Source organism: Poecilia reticulata, chromosome 2 (genome assembly GCF_904066995.2).
Source record: "Poecilia reticulata chromosome 2, P_reticulata-male-v2, whole genome shotgun sequence".
Lineage (NCBI taxonomy): Eukaryota > Metazoa > Chordata > Actinopteri > Cyprinodontiformes > Poeciliidae > Poecilia > Poecilia reticulata.
The window spans coordinates 20109211-20124292 of record NC_088831.1 but is presented as its reverse complement, the minus strand read 5'-3'; the positions used below and the strand labels follow the sequence as shown (position 1 = coordinate 20124292).

The 15082-nt window shown below is 39.7% G+C and overlaps 1 protein-coding gene across 2 annotated transcripts in view; it reads right to left on the bottom strand.

The window, feature by feature from the left end:
• Positions 1-14761, bottom strand: part of gdap2 (ganglioside induced differentiation associated protein 2) — a 34514-nt gene extending 19753 nt beyond the window's left edge. Inside the window, exons 1-7 of one of the 2 annotated variants that reach the window (XM_081600010.1) lie at positions 14603-14761; positions 12834-13063; positions 7373-7512; positions 6534-6687; positions 5309-5397; positions 3867-3943; positions 2562-2721 (exon numbers count right to left, since the gene is read on the bottom strand). In XM_081600010.1, coding sequence (XP_081456136.1) covers positions 2562-2721; positions 3867-3943; positions 5309-5397; positions 6534-6687; positions 7373-7512; positions 12834-13015 — 802 coding nt within the window. In that variant the 5' untranslated portion in view covers positions 13016-13063; positions 14603-14761. The remainder of the gene's footprint in view (positions 1-2561; positions 2722-3866; positions 3944-5308; positions 5398-6533; positions 6688-7372; positions 7513-12833; positions 13064-14602) is intronic. The other variant, XM_081600013.1, reaches the window with a different exon arrangement.
• Positions 14762-15082: the final 321 nt, after the last annotated feature.

The following is a 15082-nucleotide window of genomic DNA, read 5'->3' as shown; positions in this document are numbered from 1 at the left end:
GAGGCTCCTCACAGAAACAAAACCCTGTTCTGAGGGGACAGACTCTGAGATAAACAGTCTGTCTTCTATTTATTTCCAAAACACAAACTTGCTTACCTCACTCATGTCAGAATATTTGCTTGTTCTCATTTAATGCAGTACACAGACGCAGATGTACATGACATTATTTGTGTGCCATTGGAGTCATGACCTCAGCTAACAGCATCCAGGCACCGCTTCAAGCCCTCCTCCCCCCACAACCACATGCGATGCGAACATTTGATCAACGCTGACAGAGCTGTGTGTGTGTGTGTGTGTGAGAGAGAGAGAGAGAGAGAGAGAGAGGCTGTTGTTGGGCTTCCTCTGCAGTGAGTCTGCTTGCTTTGGATCCACATTCTTAAGCCACATCTCCCAACTTTGAAGCTCTGCGCCAGAAGACATCACAGCTCAGGTCAATCGAGACGACAGACTCAAGTTGGAAAACGCACTACCTCACTGACTGACACAAAGGCTTTGGCTTTCACAGCCCAGCTCCCAAAAGCCTAACATTTAGAGCGCGTGCAGCTCCAGAGGTCACGCAGATTACCGAGTACATGGATCTTTGAAGGCCGGAGCAGAACAGAGTCGACTGGACCAGACTGGGGGCTTAGGCTGATGTTTTGTGCTTCTTTGACTCGTTTCTGTCAGGAGCAAACAGCTGCATATGCACTTTTCCTGGGATAATCGGGATCTATTCTTTCGAGATAAATTGAAAATGAATGTCTCTGTAGGGGCAGGAGAGTTTCATTTCACTCTGATGCTGCGCTGCTCTCCCTCAAATCAAACCCGCAGCATCCACTCCAGTCAGACACGTTACATGAAAACAAATCAGTCATATTTCAGCTTAATGTTAAACAGTGGGATTCAATTTGCTGCAAAACAAAGAAGCTAGTAGCATCAGAACAGGTTAGCGGTGGCTCCTAAATGATGTAACGTTGATATTTGTAAAGCTCCACATTCCTGGTTGATAAAGTTTATATTTTTATCTTATTTTCTGCTTATAGACAAAGCAAGTGAAGGATCTATTACTTAAACTAAGTATATATGCTCTGTTTCTGTTGTTTTTGCTACATTTTTCATGTTGGCATAGTTTTACAGACAGAAATATAGAAAAAAGAAAAATCAAAAATTGGGACATGTATTTGTTTGCGACCACAGGGGGGCGCTGGAGCCTTCGATCAACATTGTTTTTACTTCAATTTCTTCAAAATCCAGGTTTCCAGAAAGAAAACTTTTGTTAACACCAATAAATTTGTATGTTTTACTAATAACAATATAATCCTGTTAATTATGTGAGTGGAGGACGATGCTAGAGACTCAAATTCAAAAGTACTTTATTGATCCCGAAAGGAAGTTAAAAGAATATTCAGCCTGTTTTACCTTGATCACCTTTGATCAATGATTTGCAGCTCAAATACAGAATAATCTGATATTTTTCCTTCAATCATTAAATGCATTAAAACTGAGAACCTCCACAATTTTACATGTAGAAACCAACGACAGACTTTAAAGCACTTTTTTAATCTTTATTTTAATAAAAACCAGATAGAGTCATATGCTTTAATGCCTGAGTATAATCTTGCGATTTTTTGGTTTTTATTGGATTCAAAACCATTAAACTACCCAAAAATCTGCGGCAGATTTATTCTTTTGTGTGCAGTAAGACTTGGAAGAAAAAAGTTGAAATCCATCCAGAACTAGCGGCTCATTACTCAGAGAAAACACAACCAGAAAAAGCCCCATCAGTGAATCTCTCGATCTTTTCGTTGGACTTTTTTTTTTTTTAGATTAGAGTATCTAAAAACACATCCTCATTTTCAGATATCTCTGTTATGCGCTTCTTGTCCTTAAATAATCTCCACTAATCTGCTAAGCCATCATTATTAAGATATTTTAGAGCAGAGTTTTTCTCAGAACTTTATCTTCAGGTCATTAAGAGAACAAGACAATGAGCCCAAAAGAACTGGACTACATCTTGTTTTTTTAGCCAAAAAAAGTCCAAAAGTCACAAATGATCTGGGTATTAGACCTCAAAGTTTCATAAATGCAGGTTTCTAAAGTTAGACTCTTGCTGATAATTACTGTTTTCGAAGAACGCAGTACTGACTTCACTTCTGCTCACTGGGCTTCATGCGGGAAACGGGGGATCTGGTTCCAGCTGCGTCTGCGTGAGATTTGTTTCCACTGTCTGACTGACACACCGAATTGCTTCCACACTTCATCCTGAGAAAGGAACATTTCTAACCCATTAGCTGTTGGGGTTGTGTCACTAATTTCTGGTTGTTTTTTTAAAAAGCCAAAATAAAAAAAAGCCTACATCTGTAACATTTAGAAAAAACATGTTTTTCTTGAGAGGGAAGACTGGACGCAAGAAAAATACCAAATTGTGCATGCGTCTGCTTGTTCTGCTGATTTTTAAGCCAAAAGGAACGAATGTTTGATCTGATTCCGTTTCAACAAACTTGATACCGACCGCCTGAAAAACATTATTTTTTTTCCCCTTTCCAAACGGATTGTTTTGCTCCAACGATGGGAGGACGTACCTTCCAGGCTGCCTGGTTTTTCTGCGATGCGGATCTGTCTCTCTGGAACCACGGGCTCGCCCTCCGAGTTGCCAATGTCAGCCGGGATGAGAGGAAGGCAGCGCCTCTCCTCTTCCTCAGAGCGAGGGTAGTACAGCGAGAGAAGCTTCTTGTACACAGACTAAAAACACACACACACGCATTCATCTCAGTGTTTTTAGTTTTTTTCAGGTATTTACAGACATTTTAAAGAGAACTGTTAAGAGTTTTTCGTAAAATCATCTATAACGTTATTCACCACCTGTAGAAAAAAGATGATTCTAACAAAGTGCTTCAATTCAATTCAAAAATACTTGATTTATCCCAAAAGGGTAATTAAATGTAACTCTTGTAATCAAAGTATTTTCAGAGAGTTAATATAGATGGTGATGCTGTGGACTGGAAGGAGATCCAGTAGCAGTCAGTCTCACATCAAATCTGAAGCGCCTCTGACTGAAGACTGTTATGACCTGCAAACTGCTCAATTTACAAACAATATCACACAGTAGTATGTAGAAGACAACCCTACAGAATAACTTTCTGAGAGCTTTTCTCACCTTCATTCAACAATTATCACATTTGTTTAGCATAGATTTTGCCTCATACCTTCTGATTCCAGGCAGCCATAACTAGCAGTTGGACTGAATCTTAACCTCATCAGAAACTTTTCCATTTTGCGCTTGCTACGCTAGCTTGAGGAGTATTTTATAATATTTTATAATAATGACTGGAAAACATTATTATTTTTCTCAACTTCCCTCCAGTTCTCTGAGCGACCACTTTGAAAAACACTGTCCTGGATGACTCCGTCACTTGAACTGCTAATCCAGCTCATTTGCTTTTGCCGCTCCTCTCTGGCTGTGTGGTTAAGAAACCAAGCAGAGAGATGTTGGAGTTGAGGATATGATGAACGGAAGAGATGGTTTAAACTTCCTCCTTTGTCAACTCTACCTGGATTTGGGGTCAAAGTTCAAGCATCATTTCAGCTTTTGATATGCATTTGCTGCTCCGAGTTGTAAAAACAAAACCTTGTTGATACAGAAACGCATCGTAACAAAAGTCCAAAGGTAAAGAAGAAGCAAAAATCCCACCATCTGCACAGCATCCAAAAATGGAAGGAACAATTGTCCAAAAAAACAAAACAAAAATGATGAACAATAATTTACAGTGTCACTCCAACATGCTGACACCGTGTCTGAACATTTAGACCAAACACAAATTCTAACACAGATTTTGCTTGAATGTACTTTCTTCTTGTATTTGTGGATAATTCTGTGTCATACAGACCTCCTCTGTGTCTGACACGGCGAACACCACCGTGTCGATGCCGTTTCCATGGTTCTCCAGGAACCGGCGCACTGTTCCTGTAAACACAGCAAACCAAAAAAAAAAAAAAAACACACGGCTGTAACTGGAGGTATTAATGAGATCGACACACCAAACGAAGCTCCCGCATTTAAAACTTAACATTCGTTGAAGTTCGCCGTCATTAAAAAAGCATCACAACTTACATTGATACTTGTTCACATAGATGTCTTAAAATGAAAGTGTTACAAAGTCTATCAGTAATTCTGGTTGTAATGGATGTTTGGGCAAATATACCAAGAAGTCAAACCAAGCAACGCCTAGAAGAATTGTAAAAATCCCCAATTAGAAGTGGAAAGAGAGACTTTGAGGAAAACTGTGCTATGTGCCGACATGTTTTTTGGAATCGGTCCAAAAGTCTGATAAGAAATTTAAAAGTTTCTGCCATTCCTGTTGGGGTCAGAGGCCTGATGAGTCGCAGCTAAATTACCAGATCAATACTGCCAACAAGGTGAGCTAACATTAGCTTTACTCAGGAACACAGATGTTGTTCGGCTGAAACTAGTGAGTTTGCTAATTGCTGTTCCCATCCAATTCTCATGAAATTTTTGAGCAAAAAAACCCCAAAACAAAAACAGATAGGTGCTTTTCCATCTACTGGTTTGGAGCGAATCAACCAGGCTTCTGCACAAAGCATGATTTAATCAGATGTAGACGTTATGCATGGCGGTAATAACGCCAGCATGGACCGACCATACGTCTCTGAATTTTGTGCCCCTGGTAAGGCAGAGACTCACCAGTGGGAGAGAGTATTTGGTTATTTGGCAAATGTGTTTCCATCTCCCATTAAGCGAATCAAATCTTTTTCAGAAAAGCCAAAAACCACCTCAAGTTAGCGTAAAAACATTTTTTTGTGAAAGTTATTTAGAATTTTGCCATTTTAAATCAACCTTTTTTAATGCAATACTTCAAAAAGCACATAAAAACGCTTGATGAAAACACTGTTGGCGGAAACTAACAGAGTTTCACTGATATGAACATTTTCACCTGATTTAAATCGCCAGAAACGGCCAAAACATTCATTGTAGAGTCGACTAGCCTGCTAGCTGTCAGCACCCAGATGTTTTCTCTCCTTTCCACTGAGCTCAAAGTCACATGACTTCTTTCCGCGACAGGTAACAGAACCAGTACCAGTAACTTGTCACCAACTCACTCAATCCAGTGTGGAAGAATGTATTGCTGCCGCTGGCAGGTAGTGGTTGTAGTTTTTGGGTGTGGTTCCTTTTAAACTCCTTTACTTTCCATTTCCTCTGTCACAACATGTCCGTTAAGCCACACGGTTACACCAGTACAGACCAAAAGAGGAGAAGAGTCTGCGTTTCCCTCAAAGTGTTAAGAGACAAACGCTTCTGGACGGGCCTTACTGAAAGCGATGTGTGCAGCGTCCTCCAGCGGATAGCCTCTTTTGATTGTGGTCACCACACCGAAGCCGACAGACGCCATCGACTGTTCTCTGCAAGGGATAGAAGAAAGAAAAAAACATTTTCACAGGTTTGTTTGCAAAGAATCTCGCTGCAATCAAACCTCAGGGTCATTTTTAATTCATGTAATAAGGCAGGCAAATATTAGAAGTACAGCATGGTTAGACTTGGGACTTAGTCCACACGCAGCCGGATATCTGGGAAGCCGAACAGATTTTTATGGGGTTTGTCTTTTCATCCACATGTAAACTCTCAGTTTAAATTTGAGAATCCTCCTCATTTGCGTGTGGACATTAAAAACCGTAGACTCAGAGGTAAACGTGTGACAGTCCAGATGTTTTTTGCCTGTTTTTAGAAGCCCAACATGGAGGCACACTGCTGTTCAACCTCCATAAATCCCACTCGATGGCGTCCAAATTGACACCATCTTTAGTTTTACTAATTTTATAATAAGAAAATGTAGTTTAATCTTTCTGTCTGGCCACACAAATGAATCTCCTGGCGCCATTTTTAACTCCTAACAGGAAGTTGTGGTTGTTTTGGTGGATTGTGATCGACTGGCACAGGTTTTAGCTTTGCACTACAGCGCCCCCTATGGGTTTGGCATGTTTAAAACAACGCTCGGTGGTGTAATTCAGTGGGTTTGTGTGGATGAACACTTTTCCTAAACCAATCCAGTGTGTACGATGTTATTTTTTCAAACAATGTGGCAGACATTTTAATTTTAATAAAGATCTAGCTACATGTGTAGAAAGCCTAAGATTCTTATTCAGTAAAAACTAAAGGCATTTTAAAACAAGCTAAGTTTAAAAGATTGTGTTTTTCTGAAAAGAGGGAACATCTGAGTAGCTTTTCACGTACTAACATTCTAATTTCTAAACTTTCTAAGTTTATTGTGCTTTCACTTCAACTTTAAAAGCCAGAACAGCTGCAAATTTGATTAATGATCCAACGCTTTAATTGTGTTATTTCTGGAAGAACTAGATTTGCTTTCTTTGAAAAAGAAAAGAAAATGCACGTTTATCGCACCAGGTCACATCTGTGAGGAGAGAAATGTTCAACCAAAGTGAAGGCCTGGGCATCGCTCCGGGCCGTTTCCCAGCCAGATGGAACCAGAGGTAAGGAAGCTGGCCCGGATCAGACGGACTGATTAGCTGCTGGGTCTTACGCTGCCAGCTGCATGACGTTCCTGTAGCAGCTGAACAGAGAGCTCTCCGCTGCGGTCCTGTACTTGGCTTTGTACTTCGGTCCCACCGTGTGGATGATGAACCGCGCCGCCAGGTTGAAGCCTTTGGTCAGCTTGGCCTCGCCGGTCCGACATCCTGCACACAAAATACACCAGATTCAACTTCTGCTTCACAAAAACACAGGGATTCACCGTTTTCACTTCTGATACCGACACCGATAACAATCCGATACAGGAAAGCAGCGCTAAATTGACTTAAATCATTTCTTCTTTTAAAAAAAAACCATATAAATAAATGTACTGAATTATTCTTCCTATTTGATAACTCTGCACCGGTACAGCACTTAAATACACCAATAGCTTCACAAGCCTGGTGAAACATGTAAAAATTACACAACTTTAATCTGTTCAGTCAGAAGTATAACAGCTAATGTAAAATAAATAATAAAGAAACTGAGACAATAGATTTATTATTTTGGTCAAACGTAAAAATAAACTGCAAATTCTCTCAAACGGTTCAGAAGGTGCCGTTAGGAATCTTAAATATGATGTAAAATAAATAGTAAAGCATAGAATTAGACTGAATAGATCGGCCCGTAGAGATCGGTCACATTCTCAACGATACCTGATCTGGAATTGTTTTCAATATCGGTATTAATATCCGGCCGGTGCATCTATTTTGTGTTGGTCTATCACATAAAACCTCAACAGGACTAAAATAAGCTCTATAGGTACAGATCTCCATATGAAGCTTCTGCCTCTTTGTCTCCTGGCTCTTGGTTTATTTTCATCCTCTCCGTTGCTCTCCCCTCCGGCTCTACCTTTGAGTTTCACGAGTTCTTCCCTCAGTTCAGGCCCGGCGAGCTGATGGATGCTGTCCGACACTGGATTCTTGTCGCTCAGCGACTCGTTGCTGGTGTTCACAATGGCAGTGCAGTTCAGCAGGGCGACGTCCCCGGTGCTGTGAAAACAGAATCAAAACAGTCGTTTAGATTTCCTTCGGACAGTCAAGGCGTGAAGATTCAGTCTCTCCTGACCAAAGGATTATTAAACATCTCCTCATGCATGTAAAGAAAGGATGAAAAATGATTGCAGAGGAAGGGAGAAAAAACCATCTTTGCATGGTGTTTACTAAATTGATCTTAAGAGGTACAAACTGTTCTGCACACCTTCGTAGTGGACATGAACTCAACGTTACCTATGGGCTTTTAATGGTGCATTTTTTACCAGCTATTTTTCCAGCGAGCAATGACTGTGCAACACACACTTTCACTGATTTTTCCAGTTCACAATGTCACATTTATTGTGTTTTTGCTCTAATCCACACACACAACAAACTTCAAACATATGTGTACACTCACAATAATGACTTTATCAGGGGGGTCCCGATACAAATCTTTAAGATGAGATTCACTTTATTGATCGCAGGGTTGAGAAATTTTGAACCAGGTGTGATTTGAGAAAAAGAAATATTTAAACGGGTGGAACCGATTCCTCTTGTTGTTGTTTGTTTTAAGCACATTTCAGTGCAATGTGGCGTAAACATTACATAATAGAAAAAGCACAGGTCACATAAATGAGCAAAAGCCCAAAATTAACATGATATTCTGACCTTCAACTTGACCTTCTGTTCCGACCAGAACGGTGAGTCAATTAATACAAATGGAAATTAAAGCAGAAAAGGTAAAACTAGATGGAGTAAATCAGCAAAGAGGTCAACTCTAGTAGCTCCAAAGAGAGAAAAAAAACCCAAAAATGTCACACAGGCCAAACGCCGTCACTAGTGACGTCACATTCAACCGTCTACACCAGTGTTTCTCAACCTTTTTTGGCCCAGCGCCCCCCCAGCCTTTATCCAGGTCCCTCACCGCCCCCCACCAAAGAATTTGCAGGCTACTTTGCACTGACTATTATTTTATTATTAATATTACTATCACTATTGTTGATGTTTTGATTTTTATGCTTGTTTCTGTATTTATCATCAAAAATAATTTCCCAGAGAACAAAAAAGTCATGGGAATAGAAATTATTTTCACTGGTGTCTATGAAAAATGCAATGAACACTCAAGTTAAAATCTGTAGGCTTAACAGCAGCCAATCAGAGTGGAAAAAATATTCTTATTCTTTTCCATTTTCTAGTTGTTAAATATTCCACAAAATGACCAGATAAAAGATGTTCAACATGCCAGTTTAAACTTTGAACTATTTGCAAAACGACTGAGCTCTGCAACATTAAAACATGGATAGAACTGTAACTACATTAATCATAGCTCTTCTTCTCTTCAGTGTTTGTCAGTTTCTGGTGGTGCAGCTCTGTGCTGCCTTCAGGAGAATGGGACATCAGAGCATCATCCATAAAACTTCACCCGCATGGCATTTATTGTGCAAACCAGAGCTTTCAGCGGAAAAACAAAAGTTCCAGGTCCTTTTAATGTCATACAGATATGAGACAGAAACATGGATTATATCTTTATATAGACTATTGATTTATAGATAAATAGTTTTACTGGACAGAAATTACAAAGAACAAATCTGGTTCTTAATCAAATCCTAATGAGTCAAACTGAAAGTGTCAAGGTGTCATCAGCCTCATGACATTAACACTGACATGAAAAATAATATTGAAGAAATAAATATCCATCCCTCCATTTTCTTTACACCCTTGTCCCTCAGTGGGGTCAGGAGGGTTGCTGGTTCCTCTCCAGCTAACGTACTGGGCGAGAGTCGGGGTCACCCTGGACAGGTCGCCAGTCTGTCGCAGGGCAACACAGAGACACACAACCATGCACACACACACTCACACCTAGGGGCAATTTGGAGAGGCCAATTAACCTGACAGTCATGATTTTGGACTGTGGGAGGAAACCGGAGTACCCGGAGAAAACCCACGCATGCACCATGCAGAAAGACCGGAGCCGGGAATTGAACCCAGAACCTTCTTGCTGCAAGGCAACAGCCTTACCAACTGCGCCACTGTGCAGCCCTAGAAATAAATATATCAAATCTAATTAAAAACATAAATAAGTGATGTTACGTACTGTTATGGTCTGTAAGATATATTTATTCTCAGTACTAGATGTGGTCTCAACAAACCCATGGCACTTCAACAATATTATTTTACCTTTTATCTGGAAATAGTGTCTGTTTATTCTTGTCATACAGTCTCTGTATTAATTATTGCTCTAAAGGTCTTGCCATACCAGTTTATTCCTCTGTATTTACTTTATTTCTTAGTTTATTCTTGCATTTTGTTCTTCATTCATTTCCATTTAGTTTCCTTTGATTAGTATTATCCTCTCTTGGTTTATTGCTATGTCCACTTTAGTTTCTTTCCTGTTGCTACATTTATTTTATCATTTATTGACCCTCACTAATCTTCACTCATCACCTGCTGCGCCTCCTAATCATCATGTGTTTCACATCATGTGTTGATTTTTCACTGTTCAGCGTCGGATTCTCTGTTTTTATGCCATAATTCACATCTAGTTCGTCGCTCCGTTTTATGTCCCGCTTCTCCTGTTTCAGAGTTTTGCGCAATGTGAACGTCTTTTTTTTAAGCCCCTAAGGTGCAGGGCGGTCGGGAAACGTATCCATGGGGAAAACGCAGACTGACATAAACCTTTTAAAACAACAAAAACAATTTCTGCATTCTGATTATTGACATTTAAAAGTGCTGTGTTGTTCAATCACCCCCGTTTCATACCGGACCACTTACAGCACCGGTGTATAAAATGAATGATCTCTATCGTGGTATCACCCCTGGAGGGATTTCTTTATTTAAATGGGTTCATTTTTCAGAGGGATACAGTGAGGGTGTCGTGATTTTAGCTACCAGTAGCAGGAGAACGGAGCTGCGCCAAGAAGCTAACAGAAGCTACAAACACTGAATAGAAGAAGAGCTGCCATCAATACAGTTGCAGCCAAGCCTGGTTTAATGTTACACAATACAGTTTTAACAAGTTGCTCAAAGTCTAAACTGGTATTGTTGTGCATTTAAGGTGTAAAGTTTACCTTTGACCAAACGCCCCCCAAAGGCATCCCAGCGCCCCCCTTTTGCAAAAATGTCCACCAGCGCCCCCTGCCGTCCTCTGAACGCCCTCTGGGGGGGCGGTACCGCCCACGTTGAGAACCGCTAGTCTACACAGTTTGTCAGACAGACTATTTCTCATTTAACCATTTACTCTGTAAATCAAACGTACAGAGAAAACTTATTGATCTGACAGACTCTGCAAATGCAGCAGTGGAGATTAAGCGTTTGTGTAAATGTTGCAGTTTCCTAATCACACTCTGGTTCTCTAAACGGTCGGAGTAAGCAGCAGAAGGAATCCGTCCTGCTGACCTCACAAAGAGCCGCCACACATAAGCTCGTTTTAAGCGGTCACAAGCTAAAAGGTGCCAGCGCCCGCGGGCCGCTGGTTGCTGAGCTCTGGTCATGTTACTGGAGCAGGAATGTGCCTCCTCCTGCTGGGGGCCGCAGCAACAACAAGGCTCCTACAGAGAAGCTGCTGCAGGCGGTCAGGCTGCGGGGACGTGATGCGGTCGTCCTTAAAGTCTTTAGACTTATTTCATGCAACATTACGAATTTAGCAAAAACAATATCAGTTCCTTATGTAACAAGTATCCTGAATAAACTTTTCATTTTTAGATTTTTTAAGAGGAGTATTTTTGTTTATGGGGCTGAGTTTGCTGTGACATGCAGCCAGAACAGGACTGAAAAGAAGTCGTCAGCAGTTAATTGTCACTTTTACTATCACAATTAAAAAAAAGACCACAAAATATGATCAAATTTTAAAATCCATGCCGCTCAGCCCTGACTGTTACCACCTTGCTTTTGCTTTTAAAAGAGGAAGTCATGTTTATAGTGCTCCCTCTCACACAGTGTGACATCAGCCCTGCGACCGCTCATGGCAGGAAGACCGAAATGTTTTTGGAGCAGTGCTACAAATGATTGCGAAACTTCCTGTCAGAGATTTAAAAAGCTGGAACTGACTTTGAAACATCCACTAGGTGCGTGGTGCAAAAACGATTTTGTCCAGCAGTTTATACTCAGCATGTCACAGAGAACTGCAGGAAAAATGATACAATACTTTTAAAACCACGCTAATATTAAGCATTAACAGCGACATGTTTACAACACAGATCCTCCTGTTATCTGCGTTTGCAATGTGGTTTAGAAACGAGTCCAATCTGTTAGTAACATGTCTCTGATCCCATCTGCCTCCTCTGAGGATTTCTGATTCACTGTGTCCAATCACAAAGGCCTGGACTGAAATGGTTAAACAATAACGCCAGGGTGAAAAAAGCCCAATCGTGACCAAAGTGCTCACAGGACTGATAACGTGTCTATTGTTCGTCTCCAAGATTAATCAGGCCATGACAACAGCTGTGTTAAAATATCTCCTTACAATTTGTCATCAAAGAAACACCTAGAAAACTCTGTACATTTTATTGTTGATTTATTTTGAAAACTATGCTTCCATTTTCTTCCATCTCATACTGATCTCTTAGTATGAGATCAGTATGAGTATATTTTACCATAAAATATTGTACCAATATTGTATTGGTACAATACCAATACAATATTGGTATTGTATTCTTATACAATACCAATAAATTCATTTTAAAAAGTCTTATAATATGACAAAATGTGAAAAATTTAAATGTGAATCTTTCAGTGTCTAGCGATTCAATTCGGATATTTAGGGTCACGATTTGATTACAACGATTTTTGATTCTGAAAGTTTTTGATCCAGAAACGACTTTTAATTTGAAACCAATTTTTATTTTCCAACAGTCTAGAGATTCTGTTTCTTTTCCTCTTGTCTTTGACTGACAAGAGGAAAAGACGATGTAAACAGAACATTAAGTTAAAACTATTTTATAAAGCTCCATGATGTATCAAATTTCATCAGTAACTTAAATTAGCAGTATGATGTTAACTTAGCCATCTGATTTTGTTAAATAATAATAATTATCAAAAAAAATTTCAAAATATAATTTTACAAAAAATTAGGTGGACAAAAAAAATCGATTTTTGAGTGTTTTGAATGAATTCAGAATTCTCATTAGATGGAAACGTGATTATCTATAGAATCAGATTCTTTCTGCACCTCTGGTGAAAAAGTTCACAGGGATGAAGACTTTACACTAACCTGTAAACAGATTCAGAAATGGAAGCAGAAACGACCTAAACTGAGGCTGGAAAACACAAAAGCTTATATAAAAAAAAAAAAAAAATTGCACTCTGCAGCGAGAGCGTGACGAAACACACGAGTGACTCACAAGAGGATGATCTTGCGGTTGATGTCCGGTCTGAAAGGGAAGGGCGAGGGAAAGGCCTCGTGGACGAGCGGGCCGTCCCCCTGGTCCAGCGGCGTCTCCTTGGCTTCCTCACTCAGCTGCTGTTGCCACACTGGAAGGGACTGGATATCCACAAACTGGGAGCGAGCCCCCAGAGGATCCATCCCACCGACCGGCGCTGGAAGCTCGCACGGCGTCTCCGGACAGAGGAGCTGCGAAGCACATGGAGCCGTCGTTCTCACCAAAGTGCTAAACATGCTGCTCAGTGACTTATGATCTGCATGTCCGTTTTGTTCAACATCAGAGTCCATTAAAATAAGTCTTAAATCATTTATCTTCACTTGTACTGCCAGAACTTTTTACGTTAAGGCCTAAACTATCCATTTTTGCTTAAATGTTTGCATGTGCTTCTTTTTTTTCCTATTTCAATCACTCCATCAAACTAAAAAAATAATAATTAAAATGACAACCTAAATATGAGTCATATGGAATAAGAATGTAGAAGTAGTTACCGTTAATTTGGACACATGTTTCTACTCTAAACCAAGATCTCCGTTAAATCTTATAAGAGCAGATCCAAAATTTGGAGTGTGCCTGACCCTGACGGTGCAGCACCAAGAAGAAGAAGAAAATAAAGTCATTTTAAAATTTGATATGAGTGGGGGGAAATGCTCGTTTATTAAAGTGATAAAAGAGTAGCTTGAAGCAATTGGAAGAACATGCTCTGGTGTGTTAAGACAAAAAAATAAAAAATAGTCATGCTGTGGGGTCGATTCTCCCCGTGCATGCCTGGGTTCTCTCTGGGTGCTCCGGCTTCCTCCCACAGTCCAAAAAAATGGCTGCTGGGTTGACTGGTCTCACTTTAACACACTGCAAATGATTTGTGTCTGAGGTGGAGGTTCACCTTTTATCAGAAAAACAACCCGAACAGAGCATAAACCCTACTGAGAATCTTTGGACCTGAAAATAGATTTTAAAGAAGCTCTCCTTCCAGCCTGGCGGAGCTTGAGCTATTATGCAACAAGAATGGAGAAAAACGAGACGAGTGATTCTGGGACAGACACGCCCCTAAAGATCCGGGAAGGCTGAACACGAATTTGTTCGACTATTTTTTGGGATTTTACTTGCAAGGCTTGTTGAAAAGCACAGATCGTTTTCACTTTCATACACATCCTGAGAGTTAAAAGTTAGCAAATGTGAGGATTCAAGAGGCTATGGTTACATTTTTCTTTTTTACTATTATAAGAATTTCATAATTAAATTTGGATTCTCGACCTTTTTTTTATTTTATTGTTGTAGTAGTTTTGCGTCTTTTAAAAATAGCTAAAATTAGGGAAGGTTAGGGTTACAATCAAATTTAATTTGCAAAGTTCCTTTACAATTACAGCCAATCAAATCTAGGCTAATACAATACAAAGAAAATTAACCGCCCCCCCCCCCAAAAAAAAGAGCAGGAATTTATACCTTAGTTTCTATCAGATTATAGGTTAATGTCCATTTTCTGTAATGTATTTTTGAGAAAGCAGGCCTCGAGGTAAATAAACCAATCAGAACTCTCTCTATTAGTAACAATTAATAATTAATTTAATAACTGTCTCAAAATGCTGTAGTTTACACTTAATTATTCAGAGATGAAGAGCAATGTTTCTGAAACATTTAGCATTGCTGTCCAGCTGAATCAGCAGACACCTAAGTACCGTGTCCACGCTAAAAATATATAATAAAAATGCATAGAAATATTACACCAATACCTTAAAAGCTCAGGCGGGATTGTTGTTACGTTGAGTCGTCATTTTATTAAAGGAATTGACTCCAACAGCAAGAGAAACTGAGCTAAAAAGTCCCCATCACCATGGTTCACTCACTTAGCAAACATGTTAGTAGCAGAATAACGCTACGACGTACATCGAAGCCGCAGCGCACCAATAACATCCGGTTGGGAAATTTCAAAATAAAAGTGATCAAATAGCAAAGGAGAATCAGTGAGATTGTTTTTATTTTTGTTTCAGTCCTTTTTTTATTTCCCCCGTGAAATTTGTCAGCCTAAATATATTGTCCGTCTATATGTTGAAATATATTTTCAACAAATATATTTTCCGTCTGAAAAAATGTATAGAAAATTAAGGGTTGTGGGGAAACAGAAAAAGATAATCTTGTGTTTTGTAATAAAACTATTTCCCATACTGCTAAATTATAATAACATAATTTCTACAGAAATGTCATTTCTAACA